General features: G+C 43.6%; 1 protein-coding gene across 1 annotated transcript; it reads left to right on the top strand.

Moving 5' to 3' along the window:
* The first annotated feature begins 9,690 nt into the window (after window positions 1-9,690).
* Window positions 9,691-24,099, top strand: LOC116939851 (troponin T, fast skeletal muscle isoforms-like). The gene is made up of 8 exons (XM_032948761.2): window positions 9,691-9,833; window positions 12,251-12,367; window positions 13,246-13,323; window positions 13,709-13,822; window positions 17,418-17,530; window positions 18,586-18,676; window positions 20,375-20,406; window positions 23,653-24,099. The coding sequence occupies exons 2-8, from the start codon at window positions 12,254-12,256 to the stop codon at window positions 23,702-23,704; spliced, it is 594 nt and encodes a 197-aa protein (XP_032804652.2). The 5' UTR covers window positions 9,691-9,833; window positions 12,251-12,253; the 3' UTR covers window positions 23,705-24,099.
* Window positions 24,100-24,302: the final 203 nt, after the last annotated feature.

The raw sequence follows: 24,302 nt of genomic DNA, 5'->3' as shown, positions 1-24,302 counted from the left end.
GAATAAAGTATGAACAACAATTGCAATAAAATTACCACTTAATTGCAATTAAATATCATTTATTGGACCTAAAATTACAATCGTCAATGGTAAGATAATGAATAGCGATTCGGCCTTTTGCTGCGTGCCTATGCGTGCATGCATGTCCCATGTCATTGCTGCACTCCAGAAGAAATGCCAGCACCATCTTCTTTAACAAGACCACTATATAAATGCCCAAATATTTCTTCGTGTTGTTATTTGATCAAACGATTGTTGATCCCATAATGATGGAACTGTTTGTAAAAAAAAAAAACACGTGAATTGTATACGTGAAATACCCCACATTCGGATGCTGGACATTTTTTTTTATTGCAAGTCTTGTTTGTGATGTAGAAAACGTGTAACGCCGAGGGTCTTTGTAACACAAGTTTTCAGATTCTCTTTCAGCGTTTCTACAATACAAATTAGTAATTCTATACAGTACTGCTGAATATGGTTAACCCCCAAGTCAACCCTTGCCAAAATAGTGTAAGGGTCAACACGATGGTCATCGTTGGGGTCACAAATCTGGGATCTGTTTCCAAAAAAACCAACCCCTCTCTTTAAGTTGTTTTTCGCAGCTGTTCCTCGTGTCAGGGGTATTCGTGCCCAGCATATATTGTGACGGTCACAGTCAATACTGCATTTGCCGTTCTGAGCCTTTGGAGAGTTGAGACATCAGAGGACAAGTGTAAGATACTTTATGAATGGACTTTTGCTTTTTTTAATTTAAACGAAGCCAAGATACATTTTAAAGTTCCTCGGCATGTTTCAATACTTTTAAAGTTTGCAATTTGTTGCAGCACGATGGATGAGTCAACATATAGACTGGAGGAGTCAATATGTAGAGTGCAACTATAGAATTATCATTGAATGATGTGATTGTATTAAATCGTTATGTTACATATTTTCTAAATTCACCACATTTGAGCAGCAACATCGTATTGAAGATGATAAAACGGCATATTGTATTCTTGGTTCTTTCGGTAAAGTCATGTAGAAGGGAAACAATAAAATAATAAAAACATATATAACAATACAAATGTTCACGACGTTTCGACTGCAACACAAGCAATCATCATCAGGTGTGAAAACCACAGCAAGAAAATTTGTACTTTAATAATTAAATGTACATTACATATTTGGTAAGGTGCTTAGATATATTTAAAGGCTGCAGCAAATATACAAGGAAGTTATACATGATTTTTATATTTTCTAAGAAAGTCTGAACAATAATTGCAATTTGCTGTGACACACGCAGGGCCAGATTAAGGCACGGGGCTTTAGGGGCTACAGCGAAGGGGCCTCTGCCAGCCGGAGGGCCTCCAGAGATTAAGTGAAAAGTTTTTTCATTTGTGAATGCTGAATTGTATTTGTTGATATCATTGTAAAAAAATAATTGTATTTTTCTTTAACTTTGTTTTCCTTTTGAACATATTACTGGGGGGGCCTCACAGTACCTGTAGCCCAGGGGCCTACAAAATCTTAATCCGGCCCTGAACACGCGTATTTAAAAAAAAAGTAGAAAATAAATGGTAGTAGCGGACATTGAACTAGTTATATTTTTGGGAAATCCACCTGATATTATAAATTAATGACATTGTACTTGCATCCATAATTATGAATTTTTAAGTATTTTAATAATTGATAATAATTGGTGCACCTTCAACTAAACGTTTTACCATTTACTGTTAAAATCGCAATCGAAGGACAGCATTGTGGGTCTTTATCAGCCGTACATTTATATTTTCCACGGTGATCTATGCCAGCACATTGGATTGAATTCGGGGCGTGGAGCGGTTAGCGCAGTGTGTAGTGCACTGCGCTATGAACCCGGTGACCTGCGTTCAGTTAATTTAACCTGGAACGGCGAGCGATAGCTTGACCGGTCCTGGGCCCCCACCATCCTTCACCAATTCGCACTGACCATCACACATGTGTGTGTGTGTGTACGTTGAACTTCTTTCACACCGTACGTAGCTAATCGGGAGGTGAAGTATGGCCAAACAATCCCCATTGCCGTCATGAAATGGGGGAGGGTCTTCACCCAGCAGTAGAATGCAAGGGCTGGAAAAAAAATGTATTTACATGCGTGTGAACTTGCACTTTGTCTTCTCCGCACAGGGCTCTAATATCCCGTGAAGATGTCTGACACCGAAGATGTCGCGGTTGAGGAGGAGGAGGTGCACGAGGAGGAGGCCGAGCCCGAGCCCGAGACCGAGCCCGAGACCGAGCCCGAGCCCGAAGTTAAGGCTGAGATAGTGGCGGAGGAACCTGAGTGAGCAACCACACCCAATGCTATTACTTCACATCACGTTATTGACGCTCTTATTTTTTTTGAAACAGTGGCTTTCAAATATCAACGATACAACAATGCTGTGTAGTGTACATGGCTTAAAACAAAATAAGCAAAAGCGAGTAAAAAAATAAACCAACAACTTTTAACGAATAATTATATCTCTGTTTTCAAAACACATACTGCCCATGTCAGTATCTGTAATCACGTTGAGAAATAAGCTATCTATGCTGTAGTTCACATCTATTTTTATTTAGTTAATACTGTTTAATAGAGCAATAACACTTTTTTCAGTTTTATAATAGTTTTCTTCAAAGAAAGGTTGTTAAAATAAGCAATATAAATTTCCAAGTCATATGTATAAATAAACCTTTATAACCAGGTAAGAAATCTTTATAACCAGGTAATAGTCAGGAGTGTACATGACTTCGCACCAGTGGCGTGTTAAATAATACACTGGAGTGACACTACCAGACTCCAACATACAAATCACTACTCTCTCTCTAAGTCAGTCAACGGGCAAATAGCCAAACTTTGTCAACCCTCTGGGACAGTGCAGAAGAGTAGGCCAAATATCCTCTAAATGGGCTCTCCAGAGATTCCCAGTGGAGTCTCCTTCCACCAACAGTGGCGCAAGAGAGCACTTGCAGGGCCACGCCGTTATCTGAACAGCATCAGTAGTGATACTTTTACAAACAAAACCATCTTATTTCTGATCATTTAAAATGTTTTAAGGAATGTAATCTCGCATTTGGAATTTTCAAGGTACCGTAATGTCATCTTCTCGACACAAACAAATTGGGTGACAGTGTGAGCGGCACGCATCACGCACATTGATTGTGTGGGTGTCTGATGCAAACATGCTGCACTTCGCAAGCCAGAGGATGGACTGGCTACACAGGCGTTTGGAATGGCTCCCATAGAGTGTGGAAAATGGGGTCTACGCGGTGTAAAACGGGCCAGAACGTTGCCGAATTCCCCTTGGCAAGTTGCGGAGGGGCTTCAGAGCCAGTTGCATTCCTGTCGTGTGTGTACAAAGATGCACGTGTCTGTATTTTCATGCTTCGTATAAGTACTGTATATATTTTCCCCTCGTCTACATATGTGTATGCATTTGGTATATATACACACACACACAACATGCACACGTATATAATGTATGCACGTGCGAGTTGCATGTAGTATGAAAATCAGAATCTTTATTTGAATTGGAGGAATCCGATGAGGTCTGAAGTTCTTTTTCACAGATGTCCAATATAACATTATACACATGCAACCAGCGTGCACACCACACTCATAGGTGTGTGTGCGTGGTCAGCTGAACTTGTGGAATGGGGCAGGTGGACCGGTGAAGGGGAAAATTCCTCATGGAAGTTTTAAATGCTTTGTTACAGCGCAGTGCGGAAGCCATTGAACCCAGCGATCTGAGTTGGATTTCCGGCAATGGATAACACCAGTGCTGAGTGATATCTCAACCGCTCTTAGGCGCCCCTTCACTGACCTGTACTGACTGGCCAAAAATGGTCAAACAACCCCCCGTGGCTAACATTGGCGGGTCCATCAACCCCTTGGTGTGGAGAGGCCATCATGCATCAGTGGACTGACAAAACGTTGTAAACGTGTTAATTATTATTACTCTTGGCATAGTGAGCGTGACAGATGCCACAGTGAATAGCGTGAAATCCTCGTTAGACCTTCCGTGTGCCTGTAATCACTGTTCCCACATCCACCTGCACGCTGCCAGGTTTCTGCATTCAGAGAATGCAATGGCAGGCACGGCAGAGTGTGCCCCATGCGTGGCAGAAGAGAGTTCGGGTGATTAGCCGTGAATTTTCCTGCTGTCATGTTATCTGCGGCTGCAGGTGCCATTCTGCTCAAACGTGGCGGAATAACTTCCGCTTCCAAGACGTTTTTTTATTGATTGATTATAGACAAATTTTGCGAGTTTTATGAAGGCTTTTTTAATATATTTACCCACTCAGGAGCATATGCACACACTGGTACAAATGTATACTTCGTTATACATAATGCACTGCATTTGCCATAGGCCCATGATTTATAAAGTGATTTTTTTTATAAGTATGGTAAATTTCACGTAAGCCTTGAAATGCAATTCAATGACTGGCACGCCTGGCACATTCCACGAAATAGTGACAGTTTTATTTTCGACAATGTTCTAACGCACAAATTGTGTTTCTCTCCACCGCAGACATTTGGAAGGTAAGAACGTTTCACGTCGCTCGTGTTGAATGCATGCGGCTGCATGCGTTACCATGTAGGACCTCCGAGCGCTGTAACAAGTGCGTGCTGAGCAGCGCTGGCATGTGCTGAACACGCTCTTCTATAAGTGTCACCGCGCTATGACGCCACTTGCGAAACATCCACTTTGGGCCATGAGCGCGGACGTGCTGCAGCTGCCTGCGATCGTCGTGAGAGCGTTTATAATTTAAGCCTTGTTCTGGGCCCTAACAGCATGGGGAATAGATATAGAGGTGGCGGTCCAACGCGCTTTTTTTTTTGCACTTGGGAAAACTGAAATTTTTTGTCCTAAAAAGCATGGCAATGTTGCACTGTTGTGCACAGCAGTCCCTCTAATTTAATTATCGCTTTCCTACGCAGCCTACTGAAACCATTGTGTTACAAAAGCGAATTATTTGGTGGCGGTGACGCTGCTGTGTTGGTGTGCAAGCCCAGTTACTAAACACACACTCAACACGTTCGTCAACAGCGCCGCCTTACAAGGAAAATAGATTACGTTGTGGGCAATGGCATCTCAGCACATAGAGGGGCCAGGGATATCGTCCGTATGTTGAACTTCTTTCCCAGCGTACGTAGCCAAACGTGCTAATCGGAGGTGCGGCGGAAGGTAAAACTAACGAGTGCCTTATCCAACTCTTATCCTCTCTCTCTCTCTGCGGCCTTTCTATTAATGTGCCTTGAAAAAAGGGCCATTGCCCAAAACGTCATCCAATAAGCACTTTCCTCTTGAAGGACGCAGCATTATTGAAGGGTTGCGTTGGGTGTTTATAACGCGCGCCTTGCCGAGCGTCGGCATTTGCCATGGAATTGGGTGCAGGGGAAAGTGGTGTGGGGGGATTGTACAATGAGCATCGCCAGAGTGGGCCACCTCAAGTTCTGGTGACAGTGCCAGGCATCGGCGTGCCGTGCTCGTGACGGCAAAACCGAGGGACAGGCGTCAAGTTAAAAAAAAAAAGAACGGGGATGATTCCTTCCAGTGTGTGTTTAATGCGCTGCTCGTGAAACGCATCTGATACCAACGTCGGTAACGGATGGCATTGCATGGTGCCGGTGGCCGTTATCTCATGCGGTTCTATTTGTGAGTGCTTTAAAGACAAAAAGAGGCACTCTTAAAAAGGCAAAAAAAAACCCTAGAAATTGCTTGAATGATTTTCACACCCTGAGAAATAGACTTGGGCTCCGCAAAGGATTTCACTGCGGTGCATCCATCTGCAACACTTTCACTCCCTACTTATATCCATGCGTGCAGAACGCCTGTAACACACTGTTGGGCCAAGTGCTGTTAGCGAGCACATATCAAGGCCGGCACGGCACACGAGGGGGTGGGTGGCCAGCACCACTCCCGACCCGCCTTTGTCTCCCTGATGGCGACGTTTACACACCACACCGGGTACTCAATTGCGGCTGAGTCGACCTAGGGGAGGCCCGGGACCGGTTCAAATAATCGTCGCCGCCGTTTGCCGTGAGCCGAACTCTGGTGACCGAGGTTCATAGCGCAGCGCGTTAACCGCTACACTACCGCTCCCCACACACACAACACACAAACACGCAACTTGCTGGGATGAGATGAGATTTTGTGAGCCACCCACACGCGCCACACCGCACAAGGGCAGTGGCACGGCAAGGGGGAGGCGCGGGGGGGGGGGGAGCAAAAGCTTAAGAGAGGAAATAGGGGGCACACAAAATCTTCCCCAAGTCGTCTGGATACGTCGGAATGTTCTACCTTCGTCTGATTCCGCGTCTCTGGTGCCCCCCACCCCCCAACTTGCATTAGCACGGTTGGCATCGTACGGCGAGAAAGAAGTTCAACATACACACGTATCTCTTCTGCATACAGTGCAACTCTCGCCTGTCTCCTACATATGAGAATGTACCTATCTCTCTTCGAACTTATCCGAATGCATCTCTCCTGTTTCTTCGTTAAGAATATATCTCAGTCATCCTTTTATTTTTCCTCTCCAATCAACATCCACAATGTGTCTGCTGAATACGGCCGTGTCGCGACCTTCCGCCACTCAATCACCAATCGTATATCTCGCTCACATATCTACACCCTCTATCTCCCTTCTGTCCACGCTCCTCGCATCTCTATCGCTTGTATATTTGATGCGCACGTCACAGATCTCGCTACATCTCCGCCTCTCGTCTGCATGCCTCCTCATCTCTCTATGAATTTGTAAATTGAAAGGAGAGGAGGAGGGCGTGGGGTGAGGGCACACCAAAAAATAATCCCTCCGGTCTAAATAAAGATTGTGATTCTCATGCATATGCTTAGCGCCCCATCGTGGCCGGGCACCGCCACTGCATACAGGGACTGTGCTCCCCAGCCGCTCTCAAGCCTCAATGTTCCCCTCCTCAATAATTTAGCGATGATTACACATTTTATTATTTGAAAGACTTTATTATATCTCCCCCCCCCCCTCTTCTTATTGTTTCTGGCCTGGTCCCCCATACTGGCTCCTGGCCCTTGGCTTCGCTCCCTTCCACACCTGCCCGTCTTTCCACTACCTATTGGTGTTTTGTGTCTGCTGTCTCTGGTGCTGGGTTTCATTGGCCCTGGGGTCAATTGAGGGTGCATCAGCATTTAAATACTGTATGGGCCTCGTTGGCAAATTTTCCCAATGAGGGTGCTCGACAAAAGCCTTATCTCAGATTGATTCTATACTTCCTCCAGATAAATGTTGCTCAACCTTATCAACAAAAAGTCCACCCTCGGGAAAAATAAAATAAAACTCTAATTTAAGCGTACACCTCCTGTACCCTAGCATGACACTGGTGGAGAGTGAAACCCCAGATTTCTCACTCACCGTGAGCTATCTCATTCATCATTCCCTTACCCCATTCGCCGCTGAGTCCTCATCTGTGCCCTCATCACAATCCCCACCCGACTGCTGCAAACTCTCCCAAAATCCCTCTTCTCCAAACTGCGAACGATCCCAAAGGTCACTACGCCTGTAAATGAGACCACCTCACCCCAATGCTCCGATCCTTGTGACGGCTTCGAATCCAATCCTGGATACATAGCAAGATCACACTGAGCGTCTTCGAGATGCTATTCTGTACTCATATCACTTCTCGCTTTCCTCTCCGGCATGCACACTCGATGCTCCAGCAACCAAGGCTTTCTGTTGAAGCCCCCAATGAACTTTCGCTCATGCTCCTCCACTGCCCCTCTTCTAGTGCAATCTCAAGCCCCACGTTTTTGTCCCCCCCGCATTCGGCTGACTTCTTCTTATCGTACGGATAAATACGCCTGCTCTTTGTGTGCTGCGGCATCTTGAGATGCATTAGCATTTAGAAGCTATTTAAATTCATAGTGTACAGTAATTGCAAAGTTAATTTCATTCTGGAATGGAACTGAAATTACGGTGACGACCATGAATCACGGCGACATTTCTCACATGGGTAGCGTTGCTGCAGTCACAATGTGAGGCGTGTTTGTGGTGGCAGAGAGGTTGACTTTTGGTGACAGATTCAGTGGGTTAGTCGGTATTACGCACAAAACCATTCCTCTAAGGAATACGTGTGGGGGAACAGTTCATTCAATAATGCGTGACAAGTGAACATTTCTATAGGGTGTAAAAATGTTAAAAGAAAAGCATGAGACTAAAGGATTTACTTTTGTCAGCCGTATACATGAACGCTATATTTCACGGACCATGTGAGTGTCCCGGGGAGTTGCTTTTACTGTTAGAGAGGTTGGATACGTATGGTGCGAAAGAAGTTCAACACAGACACATACATACGTACGTTTCCCTGCCAACATAGAACATGCTTTTGCCACCATTGTCATGTTAGTAATCTCTTCAATGGCATCTGGAGCGTCAACATACAATTATAATGTTTCGTCAGCTCTTCAAATGCTCTACACAACAAATACCATTATACTAGTAAAAGTCTATAACTTACGGCTTATACGTTCATAAGTTTAATTTAAGGCAATGGTCTCTTTCCATAGAGAAAGCAGGGAGAGAGAATGTTGAGGTCTGTGGATTGATACCTGGCATATAATTCCTGTTTTATATAGAGAATCCAATATTTTGGAAATTCTAATTTTAAACAATGTATTATAGTTTCCGTGAGAACTACATTTGGCCATTTCAGAAGGTAAACAATCTGACAGAATAAAAAAAGGATTTTCGATTTTTGTTTTTAATGTTCACAGCCGGACAGTCTCCCTGTAAGCCTGCCAGATCTGAAATGTGTACGTTGCACTCATGGATCCGATACAACCCTTTCCCTGCTTGTATTTGATGTCACTGCAATCTCCGATAAACTTGTGAGGCTCTCCTTGGGGTGCTCTGTTGAGGGAAGAAACGACACTTCCTCCCCTATTGTGTCTTCCCTACACGATGCGTGTGAACCGGACAGATTGGATAGGGCCGCCGTTCAGCCGTTACTCTGGAAGACAGAGCGCGTTTCACCCCTTTGTAACGTGGAATAGCTGACGGCAGAGATCACCAAACGACATTTGCCCTCGCGGGATGTTTTATCATTGCACTCGACTGTGGACCCAAAACCACGCGTGCATTGTCTGGCTCCTGCCACGCGAACTCACGTGCCTACCCCCACATTGTCCTCCCCAATTTCACGACTGCGGCACACACAAAGCTACAATATGCGGCAGGTACACCTGTCGCCTTTCAGACGTGGAGATAGGGTATTTATGGTCTTCGATTGGCTTATAATTGGCAGGAAAGAGCAGAGGCACTTTGCTACAGGTACATATGACCCTCGGGTCATATCAAATGGTTTGAAGGGAACCCTTCTTATTCGATATCTCTTATCTGCGACTCTGTCCTCGCTTGACAGACAAGGAGGACATTTACGCAATCTAATCCCAAAAACCTCTATTATGGATGATATTGTGTCACGAAAACCTACGTGTTAAAAGGAGGAGTTATACCAGAGTTGAGAGAGAGAAGGATGCCGATTCCCATCGTTTCAAGGGAAATCTCATTGCATTTGTTCGGACAAAAAAAAACGACCAACCAAATGGTCACGCAGAGGGCAACACAGAATTATTTGCGAGCGTTTTGTGCCACTTTCACATGACGTCTTGAACTTTAAGTGAACTGAAGGTATATTAAATGGGTATTTCCCAACCATCTTTAAAACACGTTTTATATTTATATATAACTTGTGAGATTCTAACCACACCATTCTCTTTTTTTATTTCAAAACAGAAAAGCCAAAACACAAGATACATGTCCCGCAACCAGCTGCACCAGAAGGACCTCCTGAGCTTGTCTTTGATGTAAGTTGCTCTCCATGAATATCCTTTATTACTCTCTTTTTTAAAATGTACACAATGTATATTCGAATTTAGCACATGCATGTGTGTATAGTGTTGATGTAGTGATAGGGCGTGCTGGTAAGACATCTGGGCACGTTGCAGAATTGATTTTTTTATATCACAAAATCCAGACATCTGAAGGAAATCTCAATCGAACAAAACCTGACACTTACTGCCCTCCACAGTTAAACAGAGTCACTTGCAGAGAAAATGGTTTCTAGTGACAATTAAATAATGTGTCCTATGAAGAGTGCGAATCACCCGCTACGATATATGGATCAGAAACTCGAACGTGAACGATAAAATGGAACAAGAATTGAAAAGGGTGAAAAAAATCACGACAGATGAATTCTGGGAAATAACGTTGAGAGGGAGAGGAAGATGGGGATAATAAATAACAAGTTAAATATGTTATTTGACTGTTCAAAGAAGGTAAGTCCTTCCCCCGCCTCCAATTAGCACAGTTGGCTACGTATGGTGCGAAAGAAGTTCAACATACTGTACACACACGAGAGGAGATGTTGGCCGGTAGTCCGGCCTACTGACGCAGTGGCGGCAAAGGAAGAGGATGCAAGAACAAGATGACGTCTACAGCATCTCATCTTGAAAATCATCTATTTCAAATGTATTCATGGAACCTATCTGAGCAATGAAAGGAGAGGGCGAACTTCTCTAACTCATCCTCGGACTGCCCCAGATGTCTACAAGGCACCACACAGAGATATCTGCACGCCTAATGGCTATTTCCAGATGTCGCTGAGTTCTACAGAGACATCACCAACCGCTGTGGTTAGCACGTTTGGCTATGTACGGTGCGAAATAAGTTCACCATATATATGTAAGGACAGTACGGGGCCTGGTAGCCGTGGTTAATAATTGACGCGACGGGAGCAGACAGGGTCACGTAAGGATAGTACGGGACCCAAGTGGTCGTAAATTATAATTGAGACAGGGACAGAAAGGGCCAGATGAGGTGAGAGAGAGTTCGGGAAAAGGGGCGTGGCCAGGTTTGAGAGGGGGATAAAAGCCAGCGTGGAGCAGGGCTCTGGGCTGCTGTGGGGCAATCAACAAACCGTCGTCGCCATCGTCGTCTTGGAGCGGGTCGTCTCCATCATCATGGATGGGGGCACCTTGTTGTCTTGGAAGGCTAGAGTTACATATTGTCTCCGTGACTGCTACGCGTCCACTTCTATGCAGCCAGCCAACTGCATGGGGAGCGTCGCCGAGGGTCACAGAAGTTACCCAGCTCTATATAGTCAACTCGTGGTCATCCGTTCAAATATCAGTGAGTCGGTGGACTTTATTCATAAATATATATAAAACTGAACAAGACGGTGTCCCTGAGAGCTACATTACACATACATACTGGATACACTCCTTCCAGGAATATTTAACGAGTATCAACAATTCCTACTTGGTAGGATTTCACTCGCTGGAAGTGTGTGAGGGATTGGGTTACAGCAGTGCAATTGAGCTGTGGCTGAACTGGTCCCATAAATTAGATATTTATGCAACACATAAAATATATGGACTCATCCCTGTGGGGTGTAAAACCGAGGGGGGCGGGGGGGGGGAGGATGGTCTCCAAGCACCAGCATGTCTTAACTCCAAGCCTTTTACACCATGGCAAGGAAAACAATCGAGAGAAACCGGAAAGACCATGAACCACCCCCAATCTGGAGACCTGTGCAGCGATGGAGCACCTTAGCTACAAGCTAAAGGGGAAAAGAGGGAAAATATGAGGCGATTTGGACACCGTTCCTTGAGATCCCCGCATAACATAAAATGCTATTAAAAACGATTTAAACTATTTTATCATTTTACCAGGTAAGGCCCACTGAGGTAATATAGAGCTATTTTTTAGAAGAGACCTGGCCACCGATGACAAGCTCAAGGAAGTGGCTAATGACGTGGAAATGTATAGCAGCCAAATTCTCTAAACACATGTTTATAAATGTGGAGGTAAAAACTGGTGTACCCTGGAAAAAAATCACCACGACCGGCGGGAGAACATTCAAACTCCAAAATAAACAGCAGCAGGCGGTCAGGGTATACTGGGCGAGGTAGTTAACATCTCGCTACCGTAGAGCCCCAATACCTGAACGGGAGGAAAGAAAATGATCGGTGAGCGTGGGCTGGAGAGGAGGACCGGGCTGTAGACACGTCATGCTTACGTTATTATTATTTTCCTTGTTCTTTATTTGGTTCTTTCATTGGTTTATTTGGTTATGCATTCCCCCCTCCCCGCCTCATTCACCTGGATATAAACAAAATAAAATCGAAACTTGAACTCGTAATTGCTAGACGAGCACAATATAAAGTGTCAAGTAAAGTAATATTTTGTGGTTTGTTTGTTTTTTGGCTTTTTTCGTTTGCAGGACATGCATCGCAAGCGCATGGAGAAGGACCTGTCGGAGCTGCAGACTCTGATCGATGCTCATTTTGAAACAAGAAAGAAGGAGGAGGAGGAACTTCTGCTACTGAAAGAGAGAATTGTACGTCGTCATACGCCTTACAGTGTTTACACTCTAGCGTTGCTCTCTGAGATGTATGCGATAGTGTTCCCCCCATCGTGCACGTGTGGGCGTTCTCCCGGTGCTTTGTCAACATCTTGCTCCAGTGGAGAGATGTTAACTACCTCGCCTGGTGTACAGGAGGTTGTGGAGTTCGATTCCAACCCGATACGCCGGTATATTTGGATCTTGATTTGAAGCTTTCGTGACTACAGGAATTAATACTCTTTGGTCCTTTCGGTAAAGTCACGTAGATAGGTATATTTGGAGCTTGTCCTCGCCATGGTCGTGCGGATTTTTCCTTTCACATTTAGAAGCATGCGTTCTCAGATGGTGTTTGGCTGCTATTAATTTCCACACGATAAGCCACTTTGATGAGCTATCATGTGTGGCCAGATCGCTTCTGAAAAAGAGCTATTTAGTTCAGTGGCCTTACCTGGTAAAATAAAAATTGCCTAGTTGTTTTAGTTTTACCACTTCAAAGACTCTAATTGGCCTGTAACATTGTGTAGATGCCCTCCCGCTTGTCTGTAATTCCCCGTCGTGTCTCCAAGTCATTCCCTCTTTCTGCAAGAGCGAGCGAATACTGCGCGGCACGTAAAAAATTTGCATTATATAAACATTAATTTTGTAGAAAAACTGGTTTCGCCAAACTTGGAGACACAAACCTGAGGAAAACCTATTGTGTTTGTCTGTATAAATATAATATAAAAAAACACCAATAACTGCAACTCGGTTCAGTATGTAACATACACGAAATCACAATGCTACAGGTTTAGAAATGTTATATCAAGATGTAAGTAAGATATTGCTCAAATCCTGCTCACACAATACTAATCACTTCCGTCATGCGTCATCAGGAGAAGAGACGTCAGGAGCGTGATGAAAATATCCGCCAGCGTGCTGAGAAGGAGAAGGAGCGTCAGCTGAGGATCGCTGTGAGTTGTCGCCCAGCCAGCATCATCACCGGCCCCTCGAGATTACACAAAGTCACCGTTGAAAGTAGACGTTTAGAACGCAAAACTAAAAAAAACCTGCGTCCGATGATAGCAATTGAGAGCTGCAGATGGAATGCATGAAAACACAAAGCCAGATCCTATTGTCACTCACCATATCTGGCTTTTAAGATTTTTTTAAATTATTTTTTTAAAGATTTGTTCAATGTTAGTTTAGCATTGACAGTGACGCGCTGCCCCCGAGTTTCTGAATGCTCTCCCCATCCATGACACAAGGGCCCCAAAGGGACCTGCTGCGGTGTGCAGAAAATGCCAGGAGATGTGCAGGAGCCGCACACCTGACCCTTGCCGTGTGCTCTTGATGCAGGAAGAGAAGGCCAGGCGGGAGGAGGAAGATCAACGCAAACGTGCAGAGGAGGACTCCAAGAAGAGGAGGCTGCTCACTGACGCATCTGCCACCTATGGCAGCACGCTTTCCAAGGTAAGCAACACGTGTGACGCATTACCGGTCAATATCAATCGACAGTGATCTATATTTATTGGGTCTTTCGTTAAAGTAACGTATATAGGTTCAAAGAAAATAACAAAAAATAACAAAAAAAACTACGACGTTTCGATCGCAACACAAGCATTCGTCTTTTTTCTTCCTGATGACGAACGCTCGTGTTGCGATCGAAACGTCATAGGTTTTTTTGTTATTTTTGTTATTTTATTTGAACCTGTCTACGTGACTTTACCGAAAGACCCAAAGAATATTAATTCCTGCAGTCACGAAAGCTTTAAGTACAGTGATCTAGTCTAATTTATAGAGACGCCTTCACTCGAGGCGTTTGACATACACAACTTACAAAACGGTGACAGAATATAATGACGTAGATGCTTGGCGCGTACAATGATTAAGGAATGATACTTAGGGATCACGGAAGGGTACGGGAGGGACGGGAAGGGGTGGAGGGGCGGGAAGAGAACGGGCAAGAGAGAAAAGGTGATGCTTTGAGAGAGGAACGGAAGGAGCTTGAGGAGGGGGACTGCTTCATGTGCAGGGGAAGACTATTCCAGTGTAGGGGTGCAAGGAGAGAGAAGAACCAAAAAAACTGGATTGGGCACAGGGGGAGGAGGGAAAACGAAAGACAGATAAGATTGGGAAGGAAGAGGATAAGAGGGGACATGGAAGGAGATGAGAGAGGAAAGATAATGACACTATCAGCATCAGCGTGATCATCCCAGTGGGTCATTTGTGTTTACTTTGCATGGAATATATAAGGCTAGGCTGTGACTTGTGAATGAATACCCACTTTTAGAAGCTAGATTATAATCCAGCTGGATTACAATCCAGCATCTAAAAATTATTGGTCGTCGTTTTGATTTCCGGTATCTCGTGCAGCAGGGGGCAGTGTCACATCGCGTGTCGTGTTCACTGCATCAGCAACACAAAACAAAATGAGCAAATAAACAAATACCTTGTTTTTAGAACTTGGTATGCAGGAGGCCGTGGGTTCGATCCCAACCCTGACGCCTGCTGTTTATTTGGAGTTTGCACGTGGCCCGTGGTCACGTGGATTTTTCTCCGGGTCCTCCGGTTTTTCCCTCCACATTTAAAAATGTGCATTTCAAGTATTTGGCTGCTGCACATCCACATGATAAGCCACTTCGTTGAGCTATCATATGTGGCCAGGTCGCTTCTAAAAAAATGCTATTTAGCTCCGTGGGCTTTACCTGGTAAAATACACAAAATAGTTTCTAGAATTTGCTATATACACGTGTTATTTAAAAACATTCACAAGAAAACAGATGATAACCTTTGTAAATAGAATTGCCCAATGTATACAATTTGTCAGGACAATAACATGTAAATACCCTAATCGCTAGTGGATATATATGGCAGTAATTAAAGAATACTTAGCTAGGATTATGTTCGCCTGATTTTCAAGTACAGGTACCATTTTTATGATCCAGCCATACCTCTCTGTGCCTCTGTTGTGCTGTGAAGAAGGGTTATAGTGCAGAAGGTCACCTATTATATATAGTTTTAAGGCCACAGTATAATTGATGGAAGTGTTTGGTCTTTTAAAAATCGATCGTAATAAAAATGTTAGGCATATGTTATGACCTTGTGAATTAATTCCAGGTAGCATTTTAATTGGGCGTATATTACATCCTCCAAACTCGATTGACACACACGGACAATAGTAAACTGCACAAGAATAAAAAACAACACAATTTATTCTTGTGTAAAAAAAATCATGAGGCACAATGTGAAAACAATTAAAATATTTTCCGATGTAAAAGGGAAGTGATAGTTTTTCATTTGTAGTGTGTAACCCATGTGTAGTGTGTAACCCATGTGTAGTGTGTAACCCATGTGTAGTGTGTAACCCATGTGTAGTGTGTAACCCATGTGTAGTGTGTAACCCATGTGTAGTGTGTAACCCATGTGTAGTGTGTAACCCATGTGTAGTGTGTAACCCATGTGTAGTGTGTAACCCATGTGTAGTGTGTAACCCATGTGCTCCTAACAATGCATTGGGTTGATTTTTTTCATTTAAAGCGACATTTCTTTAAATTAGACCTAAATATAGTTCTCACCTTCTTTGGTTCTTTCGGTAAAGTCACGTAGAATGAGAATAAAAGAATAAAATAAAACAATAAAATTCTCACGACGTTTTATTTTATTCTATTCTCATTCTACGTGACTTTACCGAAAGAACCAAAGAAGATGAATCCTTGCAGTCACGAAAGCTTTAAATCGAAATATAGTTCTCACATTGAACACATATGACTAAGACATGTAACTTTGTTAAAGTAAACACTCTATAATTGGCTGATAACACCGTGATATATATATAGAGGACCGCAAAGTCTGGCTATGCACGTGGCCTGTAAATCCAGCACTTTGGAAGCAGCAAGCATTGGTGGATCACAAACATGTCGTGAAACTCCCGTTGGCAGCGAGGAGGAGCCATAAACCTCTTCCATCTGTATGGGATAGAGCGTTTCCCCCTCGCACACGTGGGCTTTCTCTACTCATTAATTGGCCGATAACACCTATAAATATATATAGGAAACCACAGAGCTTGGGAAATTGTAGGCACCGGGTAATCACGTGGCTGCTTTCCCGCTTGTGGTTCCAGAGTAATAATCTCTCTGTCGCAAATAATAATAATAATCTCTATTTTATAAAATGCCTTTCATATTGAAGTATCTCATAACGCTGCACAGTACGTAAAAATAAAACTACACTCACAAATATCTATACAACTCTAAGCGAAATAGAAAGCTGACAATAACAACATCAGTGACGACTCTCGAAATTCCAATAAAATGAAGAACCATGATGAAAGCGAATACTAATAATTACAGAGTAATCAAATTAGACAACCGAATAGTTGTTTTTTTTATCTTAAGTTACAGAGAAAGCATGCAGTAAAAATAGGTGAGTTTTAAGGCAGTGATTTAAAAAGTGACACAGACTCAGAATCCCTAATGGACCGAGGAAGGGTATTCCACAATCGTGGTGTGCTACGAGTTGACATTATTAAAGATAGCGCAGCATGCACAAAGAGAGTGTGTGAGGCAACATTGCGTTTGCGTACAAGCAGTGCCGGATTATCCTAGCAGCAAAAGTAGCTACATATGTAGTAGCTACATAAGTAGTAGCTACATATGTAGTAGCTACGGGCCCCGCACTTTCAAGGGCCCTGCGCTAAATGCTTTCAAGCTATCAATTCCGGTTCAGTGATTCTGCACTTGCTCTATTACTATAGTACTATACTGCCTTCAACTTTTATGAACGACTGGATGTTTAAGGTTAGCGATTTGTCGTATTATCTGGCTGTATAGCAAATTAAAAATACAATTACTTTACTATGCAAGTGAAACATTTGTGTTTTAATATTTATGTGGTTATTTATTTATTTAGGGCCCCTTTATAACATATGCTACAGGCCCGCACTAGCTTCATCCGGCACTGCCTACAACGACGTTGAGAAAATTAACTGCCTGCTTTATTTTACTCCCCCCCCCCCAAGAAACTCACAGTTTGAGAATTAATCACTGCACATCGTGCTCCTTTGCAGGCCGAGAGGGGCAGGAAGGGGAAGAAGGTGACGGAGCGCGAGAAGAAGAGGAAGATTCTGGGAGAACGCCGCAAGGCACTCAACATTGACCATCTGAGCGAGGACAAGCTCAAGTGAGTGCACTTGGCCGCTGTCACGATCATCATCATCATCAGCATCTTCATCATCAGCATCTTCATCATCATCGTCGGCGTTCTTTCATGATGATCATCGGTGTTGTTGCCGAGGATGTATACAGTACGCACCTCCGGTTAGAGCGGTTGGCTATGTACAGTGCAAAAGAAGTTCAACATTGAACTAGGACTCATATCTAACTGACAGGGTCCTTACCTGTGAACATCTCGTGAACATCTCAACAGCATTGATTTAAGCCAGCGTGAATTCGGTTGATGAGATACTGAATTTCAACACAGGTCCAGAGTAATGCTTGTCTTGAACCAATGCTGCTGACATTATGCACTCCCTGAAGGCCGTTTGGCTCATGGGATGTGTAAAAAAAAACACTTTATGTCGAGGACAGATGGGCATCTGCTTATTTATTATTACGTTTGCTCTAGCCAATTGGCACAGAGATCGGTGGGAGTGATTCCCAATCTTTAAATCATGTTAACTCTATAAAATGTTACCAAAAAGTATACATTGCTTTTATATCATGCAAATTGTGGATGGTTTCTACAAAACAAACATTATAAAATATGTTTCATATCTAATTATATTTTATATATTAGAGTGTCACTCACTCTGCATATGGAATAAGTGAATTTTCGGCTTTCTTGGGTCACACCCTTCTCTCAATTTGTTCCCTTTGGTGTAAACGTCAACAGTTGACAATCACATTCGACTCTGTTCATAGTCACATGTTGCTCAGGGTCCCCTCCTCCTGTTCTCTGCGTCTGTGCCTCCTATACTCTGACTTTTCTGTGTGTATCACCCGCAATGCATTTTTCAAATTCGTCAACCACCAAGCAAATATTGGGCGATCGTCTCTGAACTAACGGCGCTTTCGGTGTCGCAGACAAATTAATAACAACGGGGAGGTGTAACCTTGACAATAACAAACGCTTACATTTTCATGGGCATCCTAAATAAAATCATAACTGTTCAAGCCAAAACAAAAAGCACTGGTGAACGATCTCTGTAATCCAATCCCACTTGTGTGCCCTGGCAGGGAGAAGGCCACGGAGCTGTGGGAGTGGCTGCACGGACTGGAGTCGGAGAAGTTTGATCTCCTGGAAAGGATCAAGCGCCAGAAATACGATGTAAGATGAATGTTCGGGTGATTCACGTGCCTCTGGTGATCTCGCAGCACCCGCACAGTGTATATCTCTGAAAAGGAATCATTCCACTCGGTGTGTAAACGAAGGTGCGTTTAATTGAGTGTACGAGTGATTGTGTAAATTAATCAGTGTGTATGAGTGCGTGAATGAGTGTGTATACAAGTGTGAGTAAATTATGGCAAATGCATGCCTAAATGGTTTGTGTGAGTGTTGTGACCTGCAGAGTGGTGAGTAAGTGGGTGGGTAAGTAGGTGTGTTGTTTTGAGTGGTAGTGTAGCAGTTAGCTTACTGCGCTACAAACCCGGTGACCTGAGTTCGATTCCTGCTCGCGGCCAACACCAGCGACGATTATCTGAACCGGTGCTGGGCCTCCCCTCGGTCGACTCATCCTCAGATGAGTGCCTGGCACCGTGTGTAAACATCGCCACTTGGGAGACAAAGGCGGCTGGGGATGGTGTTGGCTACCCACCTCCTCGTATGCCGTGCCGGTCTTCATAGGTGCTACTCGCTAACAGGACTTGCCCCAACAGTCTGTGAAGGCTATAAGGGGGATCTTTGTTTTAACCTACAGTGTCATGAGTGGGTGGGTGGTCGAGTGTGTTGTTGTTGTGACCTTTAGTGTGGTGAGTGGGTGGGTGAGTGTTGTGTTGATCTGCAGTGTGGTAGTTGAACACAGAATAGGTGAGATGAAACAGTGTGTGGTAGACCAAGTCCTCAACATGGGTGGACGGACATATAGATGGGTCTATATGTTGATATCGTGCAGAGTAGGATGTGAGCACTTAATTGCCGGAAGGGTACAGAAACCACAGAAATCACTGGCCCAGCGGCATCACTAAAGCACCACAGCTTGATGGACAGCGATTAGCGACGCGTCACACCCATATTAGACAGCCTTGAACACACGCTATAGGTAAAAATCTCAAACTATAGTTAATTGTTTTTATTGTATGTCTTCCTTTACAAGAGAAGCACCTAGTGCCTACTGTGGCATCATCAACCTCAAATTTGTTTATGACCGTATGTTTATTTTGTTTCTGTATTTCAATCGTGGCAGTTTAACACTTCAGTGAGATACGTTTAAAAGAATAGCTTCCAGAATCTGTGTACAGTCGTACCTCGGTATACGACCGCTTTGGAATACGTAGAATTTGGTACATGTCGTGTTTTGACGAGAAAAAAATGTCTTGTGATACGACGTCTTGCTTGGGATACGACGTCTTGTTAGAACTTGTATGGGTCGGGATGAGTCACCGCGTACCCGCGTAGACCCCGTTCACGACTGAAACAAAGCGCCACTCCTCAGTCTGCCTGTACAGTCGATCTCGTTCAGTGCACAACCCTTGCTGTAACTCTCTGTGAATTTTCACATGCATTTATTATAATGTATGTATGCAATTTAGTACTAAGTAGCGTCTACATTATGTTATACAACCCCATTACTGTATAATATGCCATATAAAACATAATTTCTTATACTCTGGAACAGATTATTTCATTTCCCTTTATTTCTTATGGGAAACATTCGTTTGGTAGACGTCACTTCCGGTATAAGTCCTCCTACCTTCTGGAACGAATTAACGACGTATACCGAGGTACCACAGTACGTACATTTCTGGTGTTTGTGTGCATCACCTTCCGCTGATGTCCTTTGCCAACTTGCTGTCATTCCGAATGTAGATTCAAAGCCTGAACAGGAGAGTTGATGAGCTGTAAGTACTACATGCATATTCATCAAATTAGGCCAAATAATCCCTAAGGGAAATTTTACAATATGTATACAGATCTTCTTCTTCTAAGTTAACATGTGAAAATATATTTCTGTACAGTGCCAGTATTTATAGCATATGAGGCCATTATTTTAGTTTGTAAAGTACAATTTCGTGAATAATGGCGATAAATAATTTGAAAACCCCAGCATTTAAAGCAGCATGCTTGTAAACTCGCATTCTTGACCACTAAACACCAAACACGATGTATGTCACCATCAAACATCACGAAAGACGTACTAACACAGCAACTCGGTTGGTCAACATTATCAATGTAATTGAAAAGCATCGCCTTCACAATCTGCAGCGCTTACTGTGGTTACGAATGCAAGTGCTGCATTTTCATTGGGGATTTGTTCCGTCATATACCGCAAGTCAGTGGAAAACCAATTATAAAATGTCGTGGTTACAGTTGTCTAATATTTGAGGCCGATATTGCATTTCCAATATGTGTTTACCACAATCACTTTTCCCGCCGATGGCATCTAATACTTTGATAGGCCTGTGTACAGCTCTAGCCAGCCCCTGCACCATGGCTGGCTTGGCAATACCTCTAGCACAGTGGTTCTTAACCTTTACTGCAACCTTGCACCCCTTTGGTTCTCAATCATATAAAAAAGAATGTTAATAAACACATAAAGAAAGCCGTCCCTTGGTGTGGACCAATCAGTTTCAAGGACAATGCATAGATTATCATAGTATGTTTTTTGTTTGCATTTTGACTGCAGGTATTGTGGTTAATGCAGACATGAATCCTTGTAAAAAGGTTTCAGTTTTGTTGCCAGAAAAAAGGGTAAAAACCCTATTATTACATTTTGGTACTGGCAAAGGAGGTCTAATGATGATGATAATACATAGCTTTGACGAAATCAGAATCAGAATCAGAAAGGGTTTTATTCGCCATGTAAGTTCACACCGACACGGAATTTACTTTGGCAGGATGGTGCATACATTCAACATATAGGAATCTAAAATCTTAAATAAGTTTTAAACAAGTATTACTATAATAAGGGTTAAAAGTCTAACACCAAGGGGCTGAAGTGTATAAAATTAAATAAATATCGAATATAAAATAGCTTTAAGATATAATTTAAAAATAAAAAATACAAATAGGGTAACATAGTTAATATCGGCAAGGTGTCGTTATGTAGATCAAATGTTAAAAACAGTGTTAGCCCTTGGCCTTGTTTAACAGGCCAGCAGCAGATGGGAAGAAACTGTTTTTATGGCGTGAGGTTTTGGTCCTGATGGACCGAAGCCTTCTGCCGGAGGGGAGTAGCTGAAACAGAGAGTGTCCAGGGTGGGAGAAATCGGCCATAATCTTCCTCGCTCGCCTCATGGACCTTGTCGTGTGCAGGTCCTCGAGGGTTGGTAGATTGCAGGCAATTCCCTTCTCCAATTACCAACAAAGTAGTTGTACTTATGTGCCCGTGCCTAATTTGTGTTTCGATTGACCTAAAAAAAACATCTGGCTGTGTCTCGCACACCCAGAAAGGGCACCTCGCACCCCCGGGGTGCGAGGTGCCCAGGTTAAGAACCACTGCTCTATGGTCTCTTCCGGGTTCACCAACTTATCTGTTGTGTTTAGTGGAGACCAAGGCGAATTGGAAAGGGATTGGTAAATGTTTTGGTGCCATAGTCTGAACTATTTGGATGCTCACATCCACATTGCTGAAAGGGCCCACAGTGCACCGTAGAAAATAGAATCAGAATCTTAATTTTTACTGGAGGAATCCGATGAGCTATGAAGCTCGTTTTCACATATGTCCAGTAGGGGTGAGTCAAAACACAAAATGATCCTGTATGTGTTTTTACTTACATATAAAAACAAGCGCCTTTTGTTAAATTACTAGCTTATATACCCGGCGTTGCCCGGGCCAAAAAATATTTCAAAACTACTCTTAAAAATCTAACAGCAGTGCATACTAACTGTGGTAGTACCTGCTATGATTAAAGCAGTGCATACCGACTGTGGTGGTACCTGCTATCACTACAGTAGTACATGCTGACTCTATAGCAGTATTTATCGACTCTATAGCACAAAGTACTCACCTGACAGAGTGGCGTGGTGAGGCCTAGTCCCGTGCGGTGGTACCTGCTATGATTACAGCAGTGCATATTGACTGTGGTGGTACCTGCTATGATTACAGCAGTGCATACCGACTGTGGTGGTACCTGCTATCACTACAGTAGTACATGCTGACTCTACATCAGTATTTATCGACTCTATAGCACAAAGTACTCACCTGACAGTGGCGTGGTGAGGCCTAGTCCCGTGCAGAGCCTCCGGCCTCGCCTAGATTGTCCAGCCGGCCGAGGTGGCACCTTGGCAGGCTGGGGTTGGGCTGCTACCCCTGGCCGCCCCCCCACCAGCCACGATCTCCCCGGCCGCTCTGCAGTAATATCTACGGCCTATAATGGTAGCATCTAGCAACTGTATATATTAGTAGTAACTGCAAGCATCGGGGTGGGGGGGACATCACACAGTGAAGATGTCCCCCTTACTCCCACCGAAGGCGTGCGACTTGGTATGGGCCGTCCCCCCCACCAAAGGCGCGTGAGTTGGTATGGTCGTGCATGCGTCATAAATAAACAAATAAAGAGAAAGCACAAAAAATCGCACTAAATCGCTAATTAAACTTATTCAAAGTTGACGAATGTGAAAAATGATTAGTGCTTGCTCATGGTGGGGCTTATGGCGTGGTACCTGTTTATTTTTATTTAACGTAAACCCCACCGTTGGAGAGCCAAATCCTTTGCAAGCGCGCGAACACACACAAAGCCACAAACTGACAGACAATTTTTTACTTTTTTATATATAGATATTATATTAACTTAAATTTGGAAATGTATCACTTAATTGGCTCTGTATCAATTATGTATGCATTGCCTGCAGACAATAACATATTCAAATTAAACTCAAGCTGTCAACATCACCACAGCCCAGGGTTTCCAAAACTCCAGTCCTCGTGACCAGGCACGCTACATTTTTCCGCATTTACCAATGACTGTACGTGCCTTACTTTGAGCTGCTGGTTATTAGTGCCCATCATCTTCTATCCTTTATAGATTATACTGTACGTAAAAAAATGCAATATATACCGTGTATGTGAAGAGCCGCCGTGGGCCGCGTTGGTTTTGGGGTATCGTGCGCGCAAATTTTCATCCGTGAACGTTTTCCTCTCGCAGGAACGCGAAGGGCCGTCGTGGCAAGGGCAAGGGCGCCGCACGCAAGAAGTGAGGCCCCCACCGTCCACCCCGGCAGGCACCCACAGAACGGACGGACGGATGCGGTGTCCTCTCCTCTCCCGCATGTCACCCCAACTGCACGACCTCCGAGCGCACAACGAGAGTTGCTCCCAGCCCCACAACCGACGAACGTGCCACCAGTGTTAGCTTAGACGAGATGGTCTCGCCTATGGTAGGCGCTTTGTTCTGGATCATAAACTTGTTCCCAATAAGATGTTTACCCCAGAAAAATCGATGGCAATATAACCATGATTGCACATTTGAAAAGACCGCAGAAGACAAAAATGTACCTTCTGTTAAACCATATTTGTGCTTTATTTTACTGTGCTCTGTTTTCGAATTCTACCCCTGGATTCAATAAAGTGCAGTTGGCATAGTAGCTTGAAAGTTTTCCTGTCATATATTGACTTAAAGCATTCGTGACTGCAGGAACTCATATTGTTGGGTCTTTCAGTAAAGTCACGTAGATAGACTTTACCGAAAGACCCAAGAATATGTTTCACTGTCATTTTACGATGCTTTCCATGCGGTTGTCTTTTGAAGTTTTTTTATGTTTAACTCAATAAAAATTATTACACTGCACAAAAAAC

The sequence above is a fragment of the Petromyzon marinus genome, chromosome 7 (genome assembly GCF_048934315.1).
Source record: "Petromyzon marinus isolate PM22_M1 ecotype Great Lakes invasive population chromosome 7, UKy_Petmar_22M1.pri1.0, whole genome shotgun sequence".
Taxonomy (NCBI): Eukaryota; Metazoa; Chordata; class Hyperoartia; order Petromyzontiformes; family Petromyzontidae; genus Petromyzon; species Petromyzon marinus.
This window is presented reverse-complemented; position numbering and strand designations above follow the sequence as displayed.

Bases quoted from the DNA above. Each gene is read 5' to 3' on its own strand.
- LOC116939851 (XM_032948761.2), top strand. From the start codon at position 12,254: ATGCATCGCAAGCGCATGGAGAAGGACCTGTCGGAGCTGCAGACTCTG. The intron at 17,531-18,585 runs GTGAGTGCACTT...GTGCCCTGGCAG, and splicing joins CTGAGCGAGGACAAGCTCAA to GGAGAAGGCCACGGAGCTGT. The intron at 20,407-23,652 runs GTAAGTACTACA...TTCCTCTCGCAG, and splicing joins AACAGGAGAGTTGATGAGCT to GAACGCGAAGGGCCGTCGTG.